The 16,427-nt window shown below is 52.3% G+C and overlaps 1 protein-coding gene across 1 annotated transcript in view; it reads right to left on the bottom strand.

Moving 5' to 3' along the window:
- The window catches only part of LGR6 (leucine rich repeat containing G protein-coupled receptor 6), a 166,375-nt gene that overhangs the window by 76,667 nt on the left and 73,281 nt on the right, over nucleotides 1–16,427 (bottom strand). The window contains exon 3 of the mRNA XM_009281913.1: nucleotides 8,516–8,587. Coding sequence (XP_009280188.1) covers nucleotides 8,516–8,587 — 72 coding nt within the window. The remainder of the gene's footprint in view (nucleotides 1–8,515; nucleotides 8,588–16,427) is intronic.

The following is a 16,427-nucleotide window of genomic DNA, read 5'->3' on the forward strand; positions in this document are numbered from 1 at the left end:
GGATGGCTTTTCTTACAGTCTGGTATTAAGGACAACCCCTGTCAGGCCCCTGGTTGCTGCAGTCAATCCTTACATGTCATGTTAAACCATTCTTGCATACTATTATTTTTTCATAAAAAGCCCTTTCAACAACAACATATAGCATGATTTTGGCAAGAGGTCAAATAATTGTACCAAACCCCAGGGGATGATGTCAAGGAGGTCCCTACACACTAGCAGGAGCACATCTCCTCGCTGTGGCATCTGGTTCCTGGGGCTACTCTGTGCTGTGTTGCCCAGGCGCTGCTACAAAAGGATGATGGCAAAAGGGTTCAGCGGAGAGCAGGGCACATAGAGAGCTGGGAGAGGGTCACAGGGTCCCTCTCTGTCTAAGTGGTGACATTTCCCCTTTTGGGATGCTGGTCTTGTATAAGATGGAGGAGGACAATGCTGTAGCTCACTGAGGAGAGCACCCACAGCAGGAGTCCTGGGGTCCAGGCCAGCTCCAAGGATGGCCAATACATTCTGCATTAAGGGGTCACTGCATGACTTATGTGAACAGCATTGCAAAGAGGGAACAACTCTGAAAACCAGTCATCTCCTGACTTCACGTCCCTGAAAGCCTCGGGCATGCTCCGTCCCCTTCTTGCATTCATGCTCCCCCAGGAAAGGAAGCTGCGTTCCAGGGTGTGTGCATGGAGATGGTGCAGGGATCTGCATCAGGATCCTAGGTATGCCGCAGGGTGACCAATTGAGGCGCAGTTATGGTCTGTGAACCTGGACCTCAGTCCACAGAATCACAGCAACCCTGTGATCCCAGATCACACTGGCCTCAGCCTTTCTCCATCAGCATCTGTCTCTGCTCCTGCCTCTCCGTCAGCTCCTGGCTCCAATTCAAACAAAATTCCTGGACTTTATTAGCTTTCCTACTGCAAGCTGCTGCTTCACGGCAGCCTGGAGACAACCTTAGTCAGAGCTTGACTTCTAGCGCCCATGGAGCAATCTCACCACCTACCCAGCCCTATGCCCACTCTGGTTGGTGCAGTTTCTCAATTGCTGAGTGCAATTTTCTGTCTTCAAGCAGCTGTATCAATGAGTAAAGTCCTACAGGACTGTGCTGGTTGATGAGCCACTATCAAATGCAGCACCAGGCCTTCTGGACATTCATGAACATGACAAGCAAAGACCATTCAGGCTTTCAAGTGCTCAGACCAGGTCTGGATGGTGCACTGTCACCTTGGGTTGGCACTGTTCAGGTGACCATACTGGAGCTTGCAGGCACTGGCAGACACGGACACACAACCTGCTGTCCACAGCAGTCTGACTGGGGCCAGCATAGATCACAACTCTTCAGAGGTCATGTTTTATTTTCAGAAGTAGGAGGATTGTTTGTTGGCAGAGACCACGCCTGAACGACCAGAAAAATGCTGGGATCAGGTCCCATCACACCAGGATCCTTGCACAAGACAGTCTCAACAGACTTACAGCCCTCAGAGGTACAGGCCTGTGCATGATAAAATGTCCCCATCTTGGGAGGCTGAAGTGACTCAGCCAGCACAGTCAAAGGGCTGTTATTGCTTGAGGCAACTGTGCCTGGAGCCCGTGCATGGGGATTAAAGACATTCCAACCTCTGCATGTTCCTCTTCCCTCCCCATGGGAGCGTCTCTTGGATGTGCCACACCATTCCCTTTGTCTCAAAGCCATTTGTGTTCTGCATAGGCTTGGGGTGGTCAAAGAGGTAGGGTCTGTCTGGGGATTCCTGAAGTGTCCCAAGGCACCTGCAAACCTGCCATCCTGGGGCAATATGGCTTTTTTGGTGATGTTGTTTGATGTGTGTTCACAAGCCAGGCTAGTCAGCCTGTCCTGGACCGCATGAGATGCTGCGATTGCAGCTCGGGGAGGAAAGAGGAGGGACTATTGCAGGTGGCCATTGGGTAGGGTCCAGCCAGCCAGGAGATGTGGCATCTGCAGAGCAAGGCCACTCTTGTCAGGCTCACTCCAGCCTACCTGTTGATGGAGACTAGCCATGGTTAGCGCTGGGGCAGTGTGTTGGTGGGAGTGGCTGCAGGCAGCACTGGGTCAACACGCTTGTGCAGGCAGGTGCTGGGCAGCACTCGCGTCACTGTGCAGGCAGGTTGTGGGCAGCGCTGGGTCTGCACGCTCACACAGACTGGTTGAGGCTTGTTGAGGAACAGAGCAGCGGGGTGGGCCATCCCAGCTGGCTGCTGCGGGTACGAGGTCTGCAGCCAAGAGGATGCACCCAGGCATTTTGCCCTCCACTTTTTGGGGTGAGGCAGGCTCAGGTTGTGGTTGTACTTGGAGTCTTTCCCTGCAGAGTTTGGTGTGGGATTCCTTCTTGGCTTCTAAGTGCCGCTGCTGCTGCAGCATGTTCAGCCAGGAAAGTAAGAGGCCTGGCAATCCTGCTTGTGCAGCAGAGCATTTGATGAGGGATACACGTGTGAGGGTGGGATGCTGCGTGAAGCCATGGCAGCACAAGCTTAGCCACATGGCCAGCTGGGATGGATGCTTCCTGGCTGATGGAGCTCCAGCCAGGGGACTCGGAGGTGAGGGGCATCCAGGCAGGTCACGAGGAGGTCTGGAAGGATGGGGAAGTTTCCAGTTTTCCAGAGACTCTGATTAAGCAGCATATTCTGCCACCCTGGAAAGCTCCAACACTGGGACAGCGTTGACCAAGGGGTTAATTTTGCAAGGGAAGGACCTTGGCAGAGGATACAAAGCAGCCTATGGAGCTGCTTTCTAATGATCCTGGCACTGAAGCATGGACCCAGGAGCATCAGCCTCCATGGGGAGGGTGTGGGTTGGCCATGCTGCAGAGCAGAGCCCCTGGGAGAGGTGCACTTGCAAAGTCTCTTTGCAAAGGGATGTACCCACCAGTTGAGAAGACCTCAGAGCACCAGCTACTGCTGCTGAGCATCCATCGCAGTCTGTTTGCACTCATCTGAGTGCAGCTGAGGAGGCCACATCTCGCCTTGCCTTTGGTTGGGGGCTGGCTCAAGGCTCAGTGCATGAAGATCTCAGCATATTTCCCTGTGTCACGATGTTTTCTTGGTAGTGGGGCAGCCTGGCTCTTCACTTGCTCTCTTCCAAGTCTCCACACACCTGCTTCGCCGGCTGTACCCCTGCATGGTTTCTGCACAGGCCTATCTTCATGGCCACTTTCCAGGTGGTTTTGGGGCAGTGAAGCAGCCAGAGGAGGCAGAGCCAAGAATATGGTCCTGCTTCCAGTAGCTCTGGGATTCACTCTGAGGGCAGGGAGAGGACCATCTGCACAGGCAGGTTTGTAGTGGAATTCCCAGGGTGTTTCCCATCCTTTTTTAAACATAATTCTTGGGAAAGACTGGGAAAGCACCAGGCACCTTGGCAGCCCAAGATGCATGAGAGAGTTTACTTGTGGACATGCACAGCTCTAAGGCCCTAGCACATTCAAATTAAATGGTGAAAATTGTTACCATCCCCAGCCACCAGCCTGTCTCCTCGGGGAACACCCCTGTCACCACAGCTAAGATCTCTGATCCTGGTGTGAGTCAGCTCCTGAATACCTACAGGCTTCAGCTGGGCATTTTTGGGGCAGCCATTCCCAACTCCAGCCATGCCTGTCACCTGTCAAACCTCAGTCAACCTGTGACAGAGCATCCACATCTGTAGACGCAATCTGTCCTGAATATCCCTGGTGCCATCTGCTCCAAAACCTGCTAGTCTTGTCTTCAGCTATGGAGAATATGTATTTCCCTCCAAGCAGCTGCTTGTCCTTAAAGGTTTATGTCCATGCTCATTCACCTCTACTTCAGTAACCTCAGTTGACTCATTATTCCTTTAGTTCATCACCAGACCCAATCCTTCTCACTTTTTAAATAAAGCAATTTGGTTTTCTACTTCACTGGGCTGCAGGACCCTGTATCCTAGCTCCCCAGCATACCTCGGCTACGGAAACAAACCCGTATGCAGGACCAGGAGCCCCAGAAGTTGTGTTGGTCCTTGCATGACAGCTGTCTGCCTGGATGACATCCTCTGGATGCTGCAGAGAACACCCATGGGATCGATCACTGGGGCTTACACTCCCCGTCTCACAAGCGTGGAAGGAGAACCAAGGCTGATGATTATGGACTTGCCAGGGCACAGTTCACACCTCTCCCAGCAGCCACCAGCCCCATGTCCTCCGCAGGTGACGCTCATCTCAGAGGGGTCCCAACAGCCTTGCAGCGTGCACCCTGCAGGAACGGGCTCTGGGTGCAGCAGCGAGGAAGCTCGTGGTGCTCTGTGGTCCCTGCACTTGGCCCGTGTCCACGCAGAGCGGGTGGTGAGAAGATCACCCGGGAAGGGGAACAGGGGAAGTATTTTGAGAATGGCAGGGTGGTGGGGGTGGGGGACAACAGAGGAAAATTAGGAGTTGATGGAGCAGGGATCTGAGACTGCCAGAGTGTCTGAGGCTCAGACCGCCCCTTGTGCCAGGACACCTGGGGCCATTTGTGCTGCCCACGGACCAGCGTTGTGCAGGAGATGCAGGAGGAGGAGGGCATGGTCAGAGGGAGCCACTTCAGACACGCCCAGCCCTGCCTTGCCCACCAGTGAGGAGTGGTGTGTGAGCACCCTGCACATCTCCGTGCCTGATATTCCCGTGCTGCCTCCTGAGCCTTTTCTCTTCTAGACCAGATTATCCCAATTACAGTCTCCTACCACCCCTGTAATTTCTATTCACCTCTCCCCACAGGTGAGGGCCTGGCATTTCCTCATCCATCTCCCCATTGTCCTCTGGCTGCTCTCCCGCTGCCCCATGTTCTGCAGGGCAGGTCCCACATGGTTCAGCGTGGCCCGGCCAAAGCCTGCCCAGCATCAAGAGGAGCAGAAGCATCACTGCTGGTGTCTGTGTGCAGGTCAGTATCCAGCCCAGCAGCCTATCTCTGAGCCTTTGCTGGCTGTCAGAGCCCAGCGTGCCCAGGGAAGCTCAGTGTATAGCCTGAAGGGTTACTTGCCTTCCCTGAGTCCTCTTCTCTCTTGATTTTCAACAGAGCCAGAATGGTTAAGTGTAAACTTGATGCTTTGCCTCTGTCTAAAGTGAGGAGACAGGACTTTCCTCTCTATTCCTGTCTTTTAATACCTGACATCCCAGCCTTTCTCTGATCTTTCCTGCCTCATGGGCTCTTCAGATTCCCTCTCCAGATACCTCCTTCAAGATCTGTGGTTTTTTGGTGGAGATTAAAGTGTAGAGAAAAGCACATGACTTTGAGAGTGGTGATACTGGTCCTAAGGGAGCAAGGATCTGATCTGGATGGGGAGCAGTGTGGTGAGCAGCTCGTGTCACCGTGAAATGCAGTGCTCTGCACAGTGTAGCTTCACAGCAGCCCCACAGGTCATGGACATAACTGGGGCCAAACTGATTCTCCCCAGTTACCTGACATACTTCTGTATGCTACGGGAGGCACACCAGTTTACACCAATTTACAGCTAGTTACACTCCCCCATATTTGTGTAGTATCCATAGTATCCATAATGACAGTATCCTAAAAATCACTGCAGTTCCCCATTAGCCCCAAATGCCTGCTACAGTCTTCTGGGTTGAAGCTGCTCTTCTCAGTTTCAAAGTGCCAGGTCGCATAGAGATCTTGGAGAAGCCAGCTCACCGGGGGGGGTTTGCCCTCAGCAGTCTTGGATGGGGGTGGAAAAGCTCAGCAAGGGAAGAGGGAACCGAGACACGGCTTGGGAAGAGGGCGAGGATTTCTGGTCACTCCCAGAGCACAAGAAGCAGGGTGAGCCAGCCCCACAGTCTCTCTCCAGGCTCTGCTCTCCACCCCTGACCACAACCAGACTCTGAGGGAAGGTGCAAGGTGCTCTGCAATGGGCTGGGAAGGGGCACCCTGCTTCCAAGCTCAGTTCCTGCCTTGGTTTTTCCAGCCAGTAAAATGGCAATAATATCACCTTTCCCTACTGGAGGTTTTTGGTGACTTTATTGCGCTGCCAATGAGGATGTGGAAGGCACCCTGCACTCACACTCCTGTCCTGAGGAGGTCAGAGGGGAGGAGGAGTGGCCCGTGACTCTTCAGCAAGCCAGCACCAGGAAGGACACTTGTTCCCCCTGGTCCCTGGGGAGATGGAGCAAATCCTGCTGAGCTGCTGCTGAGCTGCTGCCGAGTCACCAGCCCCAACTAGGTCACTGCTGCAATCACCTGAAGGACCTGAATCACAACCTGAAGGAAACACATGGTGGCCTTCACCTGCCTTCTTCAGCACTTTCCTCAGTCTTTTCTCAGTAGAGGAAATCAGTGAGAGTCACCATCCTTGCCAAGAGCCCTTCCAATGTGATTAAGCTTGATGCTCCTATGGTCTGTCCTGGCAAAAATTCTAGTCCTGTTCCAGCAAATTCCCAGGGACCAGCCTATCTTTGCCATGTCCCTCACTGCTGGCCTCACTCTCATGGTGACAGAGAAGTAGATGAGGGTGAATGATTTGTGTTCCTGGAGGGTGCAGGGACCTGCAACTGCATCTGCCGGTGACATCACTCCCGTGGAGCCCACGATATCATTACAGAAAGTAATCAGAGCATCTCCTATAGCAAGAGCACATGACAGACCAACATACCCCTGCAAACCTGGCCAGGAAAGCATCAGAATCTTTGGAAAGTGAAATGCTCCCAGTGAAATGAGGGCTGGCAGTGCCCCTGTTTTTAGGAAGCAGGAACTTGTTTAAATAAGAGGCCCATGGCAGGGTCTGGATGGGCCAGTCACTGTGAGCATCAACCTTTCCTTCCTGGCCTTGCAGCTGGGCTAGTCCTCTGCATACCTCCGCGGGAAAGGTCGGGGCATTAGAGTAAATTTAACTTTAATTAAATAAGTAAATTAACAGCCCTGCAGCCAGAAGTGTTGGTATGACAGCCCAGGTGCCACCCTGTGTCACTGGGCACAGCCTGGCTGAGAGCAAGGCAGGTTGTCCTGAAGCATGAGGACACCAACTTCAGCTCTCACAAGACAGCCTGCAGCAAGGTTCTCCATGTGACGATTTCCAAGCTGGAAATGCTCTGATCCTTCAAGCCTCTCCTTACAATGGGGTCACTTGTGAATGTGTCCCTCCTGATGCTGTCCCATGGTGGAGCACACGGGGTGTCCACGAGCCCGTCTGCATGTGGGCGGCGGGGCGAGAGAGTACGCTCCTCTCCTTCTGCCACCTGCAGCGAGCCGTGTTGGCTCCGGAAGGGAGGCTTCGCTCTTGTACTCTGCACCAGTAGTTACCTGGGCCTGACAAAAGTAGAAATTGATCAAAAGCAGCTTTAAAAGCTCTCGCGTTCCCGGAGTAGAAAGTTCCTCTTGTTGAAATTGGGTGGGAGAGCTGCGGTTTTTCCTCAGTTCCTTTGATTTGTTGCCTAATGCAGGGGATGGATAAATCTCTAAGCCCTGAGATTTAGGGCAGGATTCATACTTTACATCTTCAGAAGACGTAGTAAACAGCCCTATACTCTCTAATCCTGGGAGCAGGTTTGTACCTGCTCGCTCTGTATAAACTGGACCGGCTACAACAATTTCACATTGCGGCTGAGTTCAAAACATCCCCTTGGGGATTAAATGTTTATTGCAGGAGATTTTTAAGATGGTTCCTGAAAGGGAGAAAGGGACTCCCACCTCAATACCCTGCACAGATCCTGCTGGACTGTCACACAGATGCAAAAAGCGGTGTGACTGCACGAGCAGTGAGGCACCCCGGCCCAGAGGAAAATACCCTGGGGAGGAACTTGCTGGTAACCTTTGTCACTCAGACCTTCCCCACTGGACAGGCAGAGGTGGGTGGCCTGCCCACAATGACAAGAAAGCCTTTGTTTACCAGGGCTGGTGGTTCCCAGGCATGGCCTGATGTCGGCAGTGCTCCCGGACACAGCTGCCCCTGTGGGCAGGCTGGGCTCAGGCTGAAGTCAGACTGTCCAAGGATCCCACCCTTCCCAGGGGAAGGTCACTCCAGAGCCTTGCAGAAGCCTCCTGGGCCATGCAGATGTTTGCAGCAAGGGCAGGCTGGTTGCAAAGAGGCAGCTGAGCTGAGCAGGGCACAGGAGCTTTCCACAGTGCCTGCCAGAGTGCAGATATCTGGACCTTCGGGTTGCTCCAACCCATCCCCAAGATGCTGCATCAGAGCAGATGGGGGCCAGTCTGGGGTCTGGACAACACATCTGGGGGGACACCACGTCAGGGCATTTGGCAAGTTTTATGCAAAATGTGAACCTCTGCAGATTCTCTTGTGGCATGTTTTCACACAGCATGGAGGGCTGTGCCCTGAAGGTGACCTGCTCATGGTTTGCTGTAGCAGAAGCGAGGAAGCAGTGCAGGGGGGTGGGTGGTCCTTGGGGTGGGACACAGCTCCCCACTTGCTAAGGGGCATATTAGCCAGCGTGGGTTTAATAACTGACACCACACCACCTTGTAACCTTGCATTCCCCTCTGGATGGCTGCAAGACTCGTTGCGTGGCCAGTGCCTGGCATGAGGGCCTGGGGGAGGCGGGGGCAGTGGTGGCTCTGCAGAGGGGAGCGAGTTACTTACAGAATTTTCAGGCTGTAGAGGCCAGAGAAAGCTTCCCCTGGGATCCTGGAGATCTGGTTTCCAGAGAGGCGTCTGCAGCGAAAAGAAGAGCCAGTAATGTGTCAACATCCTTGTAATGACAGTCCCTTTTCTGCAGACGCTTAACAATTCATGGATCTTGCCACAGCCCCCTTGGGGAGGAGGCTGTGACACCTGCAAACTGAGCCGTGGTTGTGCGCTCAGGCAACCTTTGCAGAGGATCCCCTCTTACAGCTTGCGGAACAGGCAAAGAAATAATAGCTTATTACTCCTGCTAGACCTGAATCCAGTGTTTTCAGCATCCAGTGACAGCTCATGGCTGAAGGCATTCCCTGGGTACCCGCAGAGGACCCCACCCACGGAAATTACAGCACAGGCAGCCTGTGAGAGGGACCTCTGCTCGAGGGCACTGACCAACCTACAGACCCTGCTCTATGCCAGACGCCTGGCAGTGAAGGTGGAGCAGGGGAAGAGCTACTTTCTGCTTATGCATGGTCCTGGGAGGACTATCCCTAAATCATGGACCCTTATCTGTCCCTTTTGTCTGCATGTGGCCTGTTTCTGCATCCTGCAGGTTCTCCTTTGTCCTGTCCATCAAAGCTTGATGCCACCTGATTTACTTCCACTGCCTCATTCCCAGCCCTGCTTTGACATGTGTGATCACAGCTAAGGCCCAGCTCCTTCAACATATAAGAGTTTGGTTTCGCTGCTGTGAGGGGAGACCAGGGAAAGGGCTGGAGATGGGGAGTACCATGCAGGTGCCACAATAGAGCCAGCTCATCTGAGTATGGTTTCCAAATCCAGGACAGAAAAGTCAAAAGTGGTTCTCAGATGAGCTATGGCTGGAGAAAACCGTAGGAGAGAAGACGAGGATAGGGACAATGCAGCCAGGGAAGGAGATGAATGTGAAGGGATGGGAGAGGAAGACAAAAGTGAAGAGCAGCGTCACAAAAGAGAGTGTGATCATCAGGGACACAGCACAAAGACCAAGGGACAATGTTCAGAACTGGCTGAAAGAATTTATCCAAGGGAACCTGTGGAATTCACCATTGTACAGCATCATCTGATTGGAGTGCTCAAATTTTAGCAAGGCCCAGAGCAGGCTGGGACATTAACAGGTATTTGGATTTTTCACTGACATTGGAAACTGCATCACCGTTACCATCACTTTCACTGATGAGGACAGCGGTCCTGAGAGACCATGGTGGGAGCCTGTGGTGGAGGCAGGAGTAAAGTCCAGTACTCTTGAGTCTAGGCTTGACCTAAGGAGAATCTTCGCCTTCTCCTCCTGTTTCTCCCATGAAGACAAACGTGGACCAAGTCCCAGTGCCCATCAGCCAGAAATCATGAAGACAAGTTCAACAACCTGATTAAGACCCCAAATTACTACTGCGTTTGTGCTTTACTTTCTGATCCCCAAGTGGTCAGAGGTCAAAGTTGTACTTCTCCATAGTCACAGGGTAAGAAACTTGTTGCTGTCCGCTTGACTTGGAGTGGAATATTGCATCTCCCAAAGGAGGCAGTGAACATCATTTGTGACCAGGCTCATCTTCAATCTCTTAGAAAGTCCAAACCAGGCCCAAGAGGTTGGGCACAGATGCTGGCAAGCTTCTTGTATTCATTTAGCATTGACAAAGCCCATTTCTTTTTAGACGTTTTGGCTGTGAAGGAGACAGGTGTTGAGGATGAGCAGCGTAATCCAGTCTGGAAGCAGAGTGCATCACAGTGAGGACTCTGCAAAGGTCATGGAGAGGATCTGAGCTGTTTTGGGGAGCCACACTCACCAGTGGCGGGGCAGGCATGTGCGGGTGCCCGAGCTCTCTCCCTCCCTGTCTCTCCCCTCGGGAATCTAGAGAAAATTGCTCCCATAATTAGGCCTCCGACAGCATAAACAGCACAGGGTCGTCTCTTTAATGTGTGTGAGCAGGTTGTAACCTGCCTCTCTGCAGTATGCAAGCTGCCTGGCAGGCTGGGCTATTTGTCACTTGGGGGCTGTGATTTGGGGTAATTGCTCCTTTTGATTGCTGATTTCCACATGGGAGGGAGTGTTGTCCAGGAGACTGGAGTGCTTGCCTGGAGGAGAGGTGTTCCTGCACGGCATCCTCAGCCTGCTCCCAGCATCCATCCTACCAGGCTGCGTTTGCTCTGCGGGGGGCTGTCTGTCCTCACCTCCCTGGAGCTCCTGTCTGCCCCCATGCCTTTGCTGGCAGTAGTCTACATGTATTCACGGTTAAATGTGCCTCTCGACTTGTTTCCTGGCAGCTCTGCATCTTTATGTTCACTGTCCTGGGTGTGTTGAAGTGTTTGCTAGGTCCCTAAATGGATCTGGGACCTCCAGGATTAGCAGGAGAGGAGTGTGGAGCTTGAATGGAGCCCAGGCTGGGGCTCCTGGCCTCAGAACAGGGTGGCAGGGAGCCCTGTGTGCTGGTGGACACATGCTGAGCCAGCTCGTGGCATCGCAGCACCATGGGCAAAACAGAACATAAGGGGAAAAACAGCTCTGCAGAAGATGCCCTGGTTTCACTGGGCACCATCTCTGGATACATTTAGAGGCACAAAGCATCCCCCAGCCCCAGGAAAGTCAGTCATGCCCCCCTGTTGCCACTGCTTTTGTCCTTGGCCCTGCCACACTGAGACTATGCCATGTCCCTGGCTCACCTCTGGCCTCTGGGTCTTTTCTCTCTAGCTTTACCTCCTCCCCCTTGCCAGGGCAGCCTAGCTCCTCTCCTCAAGGTGTAGAGCTCCATGCCAAGCCAAGGAGCAGGCACAAAGGGAGGCACCAGCCACAACCACTTCACTCAATCCACCTCCCAAGGCAATTGCCAGTGCCGTTGGGGTTTAAGATGGGCTCTGCTTACTTAGAATCATAGAATCATAGAATCATTAAGGTTGGAAAAGACCTCTAAGATCATCGAGTCCAACCGTCAACCCAACACCACCATGCCCACTAAACCATGTCCCTAAGCGCCTCATCTACACGTCTTTTAAATACTTCCAGGGATGGTGACTCAACCACTTCCCTGGGCAGCCTGTTCCAATGTTTAACCACTCTCAGTAAAGAAATTTACTTGTATGCATGCAGAGCCTGGCAGGTGGGAGATGTCTGTGTTTGTGCACACAGGCTGAGGTTTTGCTTTCCTAGAGGGGTACATGTCCGGGATGTGCACACAGGGTCTGGAGGTGTGGGATTTGGAGGTTTGCTGTACCTCCCAGGACAGGAGCTGTATGATGCTGTGGGTGGTAGCCAGGTGTCCCAGGCAAGGAAGCATGGCTGTCCCATGTCTCTGAAAGTAGGTCAGGAATGGGTAGGTCTTTTGGGATGTCCTGTCCAGCAGGAGGAGTGGCCACTGGGAAGAGATGCCTGCTTCCATGTCGTTAGCTCCAGTGCCAGTTCATGTAAGAGACCTGAGACACAAAAGACTCCCTGTGTGTTGACCCTTCCTCTGTCCATGGCACTTGGCAATCTCCCTAGTGCTTGGTTCCCTCTGTCCCTCTCACTCAAACTTTTCAGAAATCTCCCAGCCTGGCAGACAGACACCTGTTGAACACATCTCCAGAAGCCAGATCCCACAGGAAATTCACTGAAATGGTCCCTTCCTTTCCATTTGAAAGGGAACAATAAAATTTGAAGTGATGCTGCCAGTAAGACTTCCCCTGAGACAGCTCTTCACTTGCTCCTTCTGTGGAGAAGACTGAAGCAAATAACCCCACCAAGAAGGACTGAGAGGTGGCATTCCCTTGTACCCTAAGCACATAGCGGGAAGAGAAGCTGCTCCTGCAGGGGTGAATGTCTGGTCCACAGCACACGAGCTTTGCTCCAGGCCAGCTCAGGTCTCTTTTTAGGATAGGCAGACTTGATTCAGCTGTATGCCCTGCCATCCTGGAGCCTACACCATGAGACAGGGTTGGGAGAAGGGGAAAGCTCTATATTTAAAGTGACCGATGGAAGAGGGAGAGAAGGGGCAGGTGGAAGGGAAGGGCAAGAGCCGGAGTTGGCTTGCTTGCTTTGGGAAGCTCGCATGTTTAGTGGATTTTAGATTCTGCTCCCCCCCCTTCCCCACTCCTGTGATTTCTGGGAACATTCCTCCAGGCTTTGATGTGCATTCCCAATACACTCCAAGTTGGAACAAACTCATGGTTTACCACCTCATGGTTGCTGCAGTTCACTTACCACAGGCTCCCACCCCCTCCTATATCTTGGGCTTCTTGGTCATGCTACAACTTCCATGGCACACCCAAAGGCTGTTTGTTGGGCATGATCGCTCATGTCATGTGCTCAGGCAACACGATGATGCCCTTATCATTCACATTAGGAGGCAGGAACATTGCCCATTGGCAGGACAGGACAAACATGTGTGTCCATATCCCGGTGGAATTTTCCCCTTGCCAGATCTTTATTGAGCATGTCAGCCTCCCCCTTTGATCTCCTGCTCTGGTTAATTTCTCAAGCACTAACACTGTCAAGGCAGAATCTGTGCCCAGATAAACTCTCCGCGCTCCTGTCTAAACAGTGTCATCACGCCAAGACCGTGCCATCCCCTGGGCGCACAGGGGACCAAGGGCTCTGTGTTATGTTCAAGTTTGTTCTCGTGCTGGTGCAAACCAGGAATGAAGCCAATTAAGTCATGCAAGTGAAAACATGGTACATTTGAGAAAAGAGCCAGGCTTGGACTCTCCCTTCCCACACAGGAATCTGCAGCTGGTCCTAGTCTGGTATCACCTGGAGGTGTCTCTAACATGGTCTTTATTGCCTTGTTCCATCCCTGAGGAGGAGACTATGCAGGCCTGTTTCTAACTCTGCTCTCCATGCCCCCACCGAATGCCTGTTCCAACTCGATAGATTGATGGCATTCGTTTCTTTTGTTTATGGTCCTCAAGCCAGTTTTCAACCCACACGAATGTTCATATGCAAGCTAGTTTGAATTCATATGCCAAGTAAGATTTAATAAGACACAACTCCTTAATGAACAACCCAATACAGGACACTGAATGCCTTCACTAAGGGGAGACCTTATTGCAGCCTATCAGTACTTAAAGGGGGCTTATAAAAAAGATGGCGGCAAACTTTTTAGCAGGGCCTGTTGCGACAGGACAAGGGGGAATGGCTTTAAACTAAAGGTGGGTAGATTCAGACTAGATATAGAGAAGAAATTTTTTACGCTGAGGGTGGTGAACGACTGGCACAGGTTGCCCAGAGAGGTGGTGGATGCCCCATCCCTGGAAACATTCAAGGTCAGGTTGGACGGGGCTCTGAGCAACCTGGTCTAGTTGCAGATGTCCCTGCCCACGGCAAGGGGGTTGGACTAGATGACCTTTAGAGGTCCCTTCCAACCCAAACTATTCTATGATTCTATGATTCACTCCATCCCCTTATATTATAAATTATCAAGGTTTTCAGGGGAGTTTTGTTTCCTCCAAGCCTTCAGAGCAGTTTTGACTTTTGACTCTACTCTGGGTGCCCCACTTGGGGTACCTCAGAACAGAGTTAGTCATTTGGAAGGCAGTTTTCAGGAAAATTGGGGCCAGCTATCCTCACTTGCAAGGATTTTTCAAATGCTGAATACTATCCCCAGCCTAACTGGAATAGAAAAAGAATTGAAATCTCTAAATTTTCACAACATTTTGAATGTAACTTGGGCTCCTTCAATAACTTTACTTCATTTTTCAATGTCCAAGATGGAGAATCCCCTAGAAGCCCTCTTCCCCTGTCCCCACCTGTACCTTGGCCAACATCTGTCTTTGCACCGTGCCAGATGATTGTACCTTTGGAAGGCTTCATCAGAAGAATTATCCTTTAACCCTCTCTCTGCTATTGCCCACCTATTGAATCGACAACCAGTGCTGTCCTCTGCCAAGGGGCAATGTCAACCAGGAGGACAGAAAGTCCTGGATGAACCAGGGCTAGCTCCCTTATTGCTAACAAGTTGCAGAAGAGCCACAGCAGTGCACTCCATCGCAACATCCTGGTACCTTCTCAGACACAGGATCTAGGCAGCATCCTAGGGGAACCATGGTGCCCAGGCATTCAGAGGAGCTGCAGCTCCTCACCTACAGCCATTTGGAAATGGAGAGCTGTGTCAGGCAAGGTGGCTATGTAGGGAGCAGTGATGCTGCCTCCAAATGTCAACATGGCAAAGCAAGGTCGTGGCCCTACAAGCGTTTGTCTCTCTTCCAGAGACCTTTGGGGCCTGCTATGTCATGGAAACCCACCAAAGCTGCTGTCCTAGGAGTACCCTACTCCAGACATGTCACTGCACTGCTCCAGGAAAGGCTTTTCACCATGGTGCCAGCACACTTGAACATGACCCAGAAATGTCAGCACCCCTTTAGACAGCAGAGCTATCACTCCAGAAGGAGTCATGCCCCAAAGCCAGCATTATTGCAGTGCTGCCTCTCACAAGAATGAGATCGCCTTGGAGTGAGACCCTGTGCTGGACAATACCCCCAAAGACGGATGTGTCAGATGTCTGGGAGCTGACATGAGTGCTGGTGGGCACTCCAACTCCAGGCAGAGACACACTGCAGCAGTGCTGGTGCTCCGTAATACGTGATGGCTCCACTAGTCCTTGCACCCGCATGGGAAGAGGAGTGGGAAGGGGGTTTCTTCTCCTGGTGCAGGGGAGGAGGAGAGGGCTGCTGTGTTCACATTCCCAGCATACAGGCTTGCATTTTATTTTGTTTTGCTTTTATGCTGTTTCTTGGCCTCCAGTCTCTTGAGTTGCAAGAGCTGCCTAGGAAAGGGAACAGCCTGCAAGGGGAGGCCACGGTGTGGGTCCTGAGTCTGCTGTGCCTGCATAGGTGCAGAGGCATGGCACTCCCTGTGACGGTGAGTCCCTCTGCCCTCGGGGCCTGAGAAGAGGCAGGTGAAAGAGCCAGTGGCTGGGAAGGGGTCTGATCTTGCCGCTGTGCCCCGAAGCAAGAGGTGAATGGCAATGAACACCTGCCTTTGGCTGCAGTTTCTCTTCTTGGCACCAAGCACTCGTGTTTGGATTCAAAGCGCGGTAACAAAGCCCTTGCCGGCGAACACATTTCAACATGTTATTATTCCCAGGCCCGCTTTCAAGATCCTCTTTCTATTCCTTCTGTACTGATTGCTCTTGTTTCTCTTGGCTCCCAGCTCTGGCTTTTCAGGCTTCATTAACTGGAATTTATTAGCAACTTTAAACAATCTTCCTGCTGCCAAAAAGAAAGAAAGAAAGAAAAGAAGAAAAAAACCCAGAAAGAAACAAAGAGGAGACACACTAAACTCTGAGCTTCTCCCTGCCTGTGTGAGGCCCAGGTCTGAACACCTCTATCACTGGAGGCTTTTTTTGGAGGGGAGGACTGGTGAGTGCCTGGGCTGGGACTGTGCCTAATCTCGGCACAGCCTCTCCTGTTTCTGTGCTGTTTCCCTGCTGGAGCTGGAGGCTGGTGCTGACAGAGGAGAGCACAGACTGATGGAGAGCCGTTGGAGAGGAGTCCTCGGTGGCGCTGCCTCTTCAAAGCCAGCTGCGACTGGAGAATCTGGTCTCTTGGCAGCCTCCGAGCATGAGTGCTAATTGCATCCGCAACACCTTCCTGAGCAGCTTGCAGTAAAAACTAATGACTAACAGGTCCCGGCACACCTGAGAGGCCCGTTCTCATCACTGGATGGATGGGTAAATAGAGGCACTGGCAGGGAAAATTGCTTTACCAAGACCACACAGTGAGCGAGCAGTTTGAGCTGGAGCGGTCCTGGTGCCCTCATTTGTGCCCTGACCACAGCATTGCCTCCGATCCCTTGTAGGACAAAGACATTTGGTCTCTGGAGGGGAGCTGAGCCAATGCCGAAATGTCCTGTGGGACACAGCCTGGCTGGACATCGTGGTGTGGCCTGGGTGATTGCTTTGCTGTCCTCAAGACCCTCAGGTGCCAC

This window comes from Aptenodytes forsteri, unplaced genomic scaffold, assembly GCF_000699145.1.
Source record: "Aptenodytes forsteri isolate BGI_AS27 unplaced genomic scaffold, ASM69914v1 Scaffold213, whole genome shotgun sequence".
NCBI lineage: Eukaryota > Metazoa > Chordata > Aves > Sphenisciformes > Spheniscidae > Aptenodytes > Aptenodytes forsteri.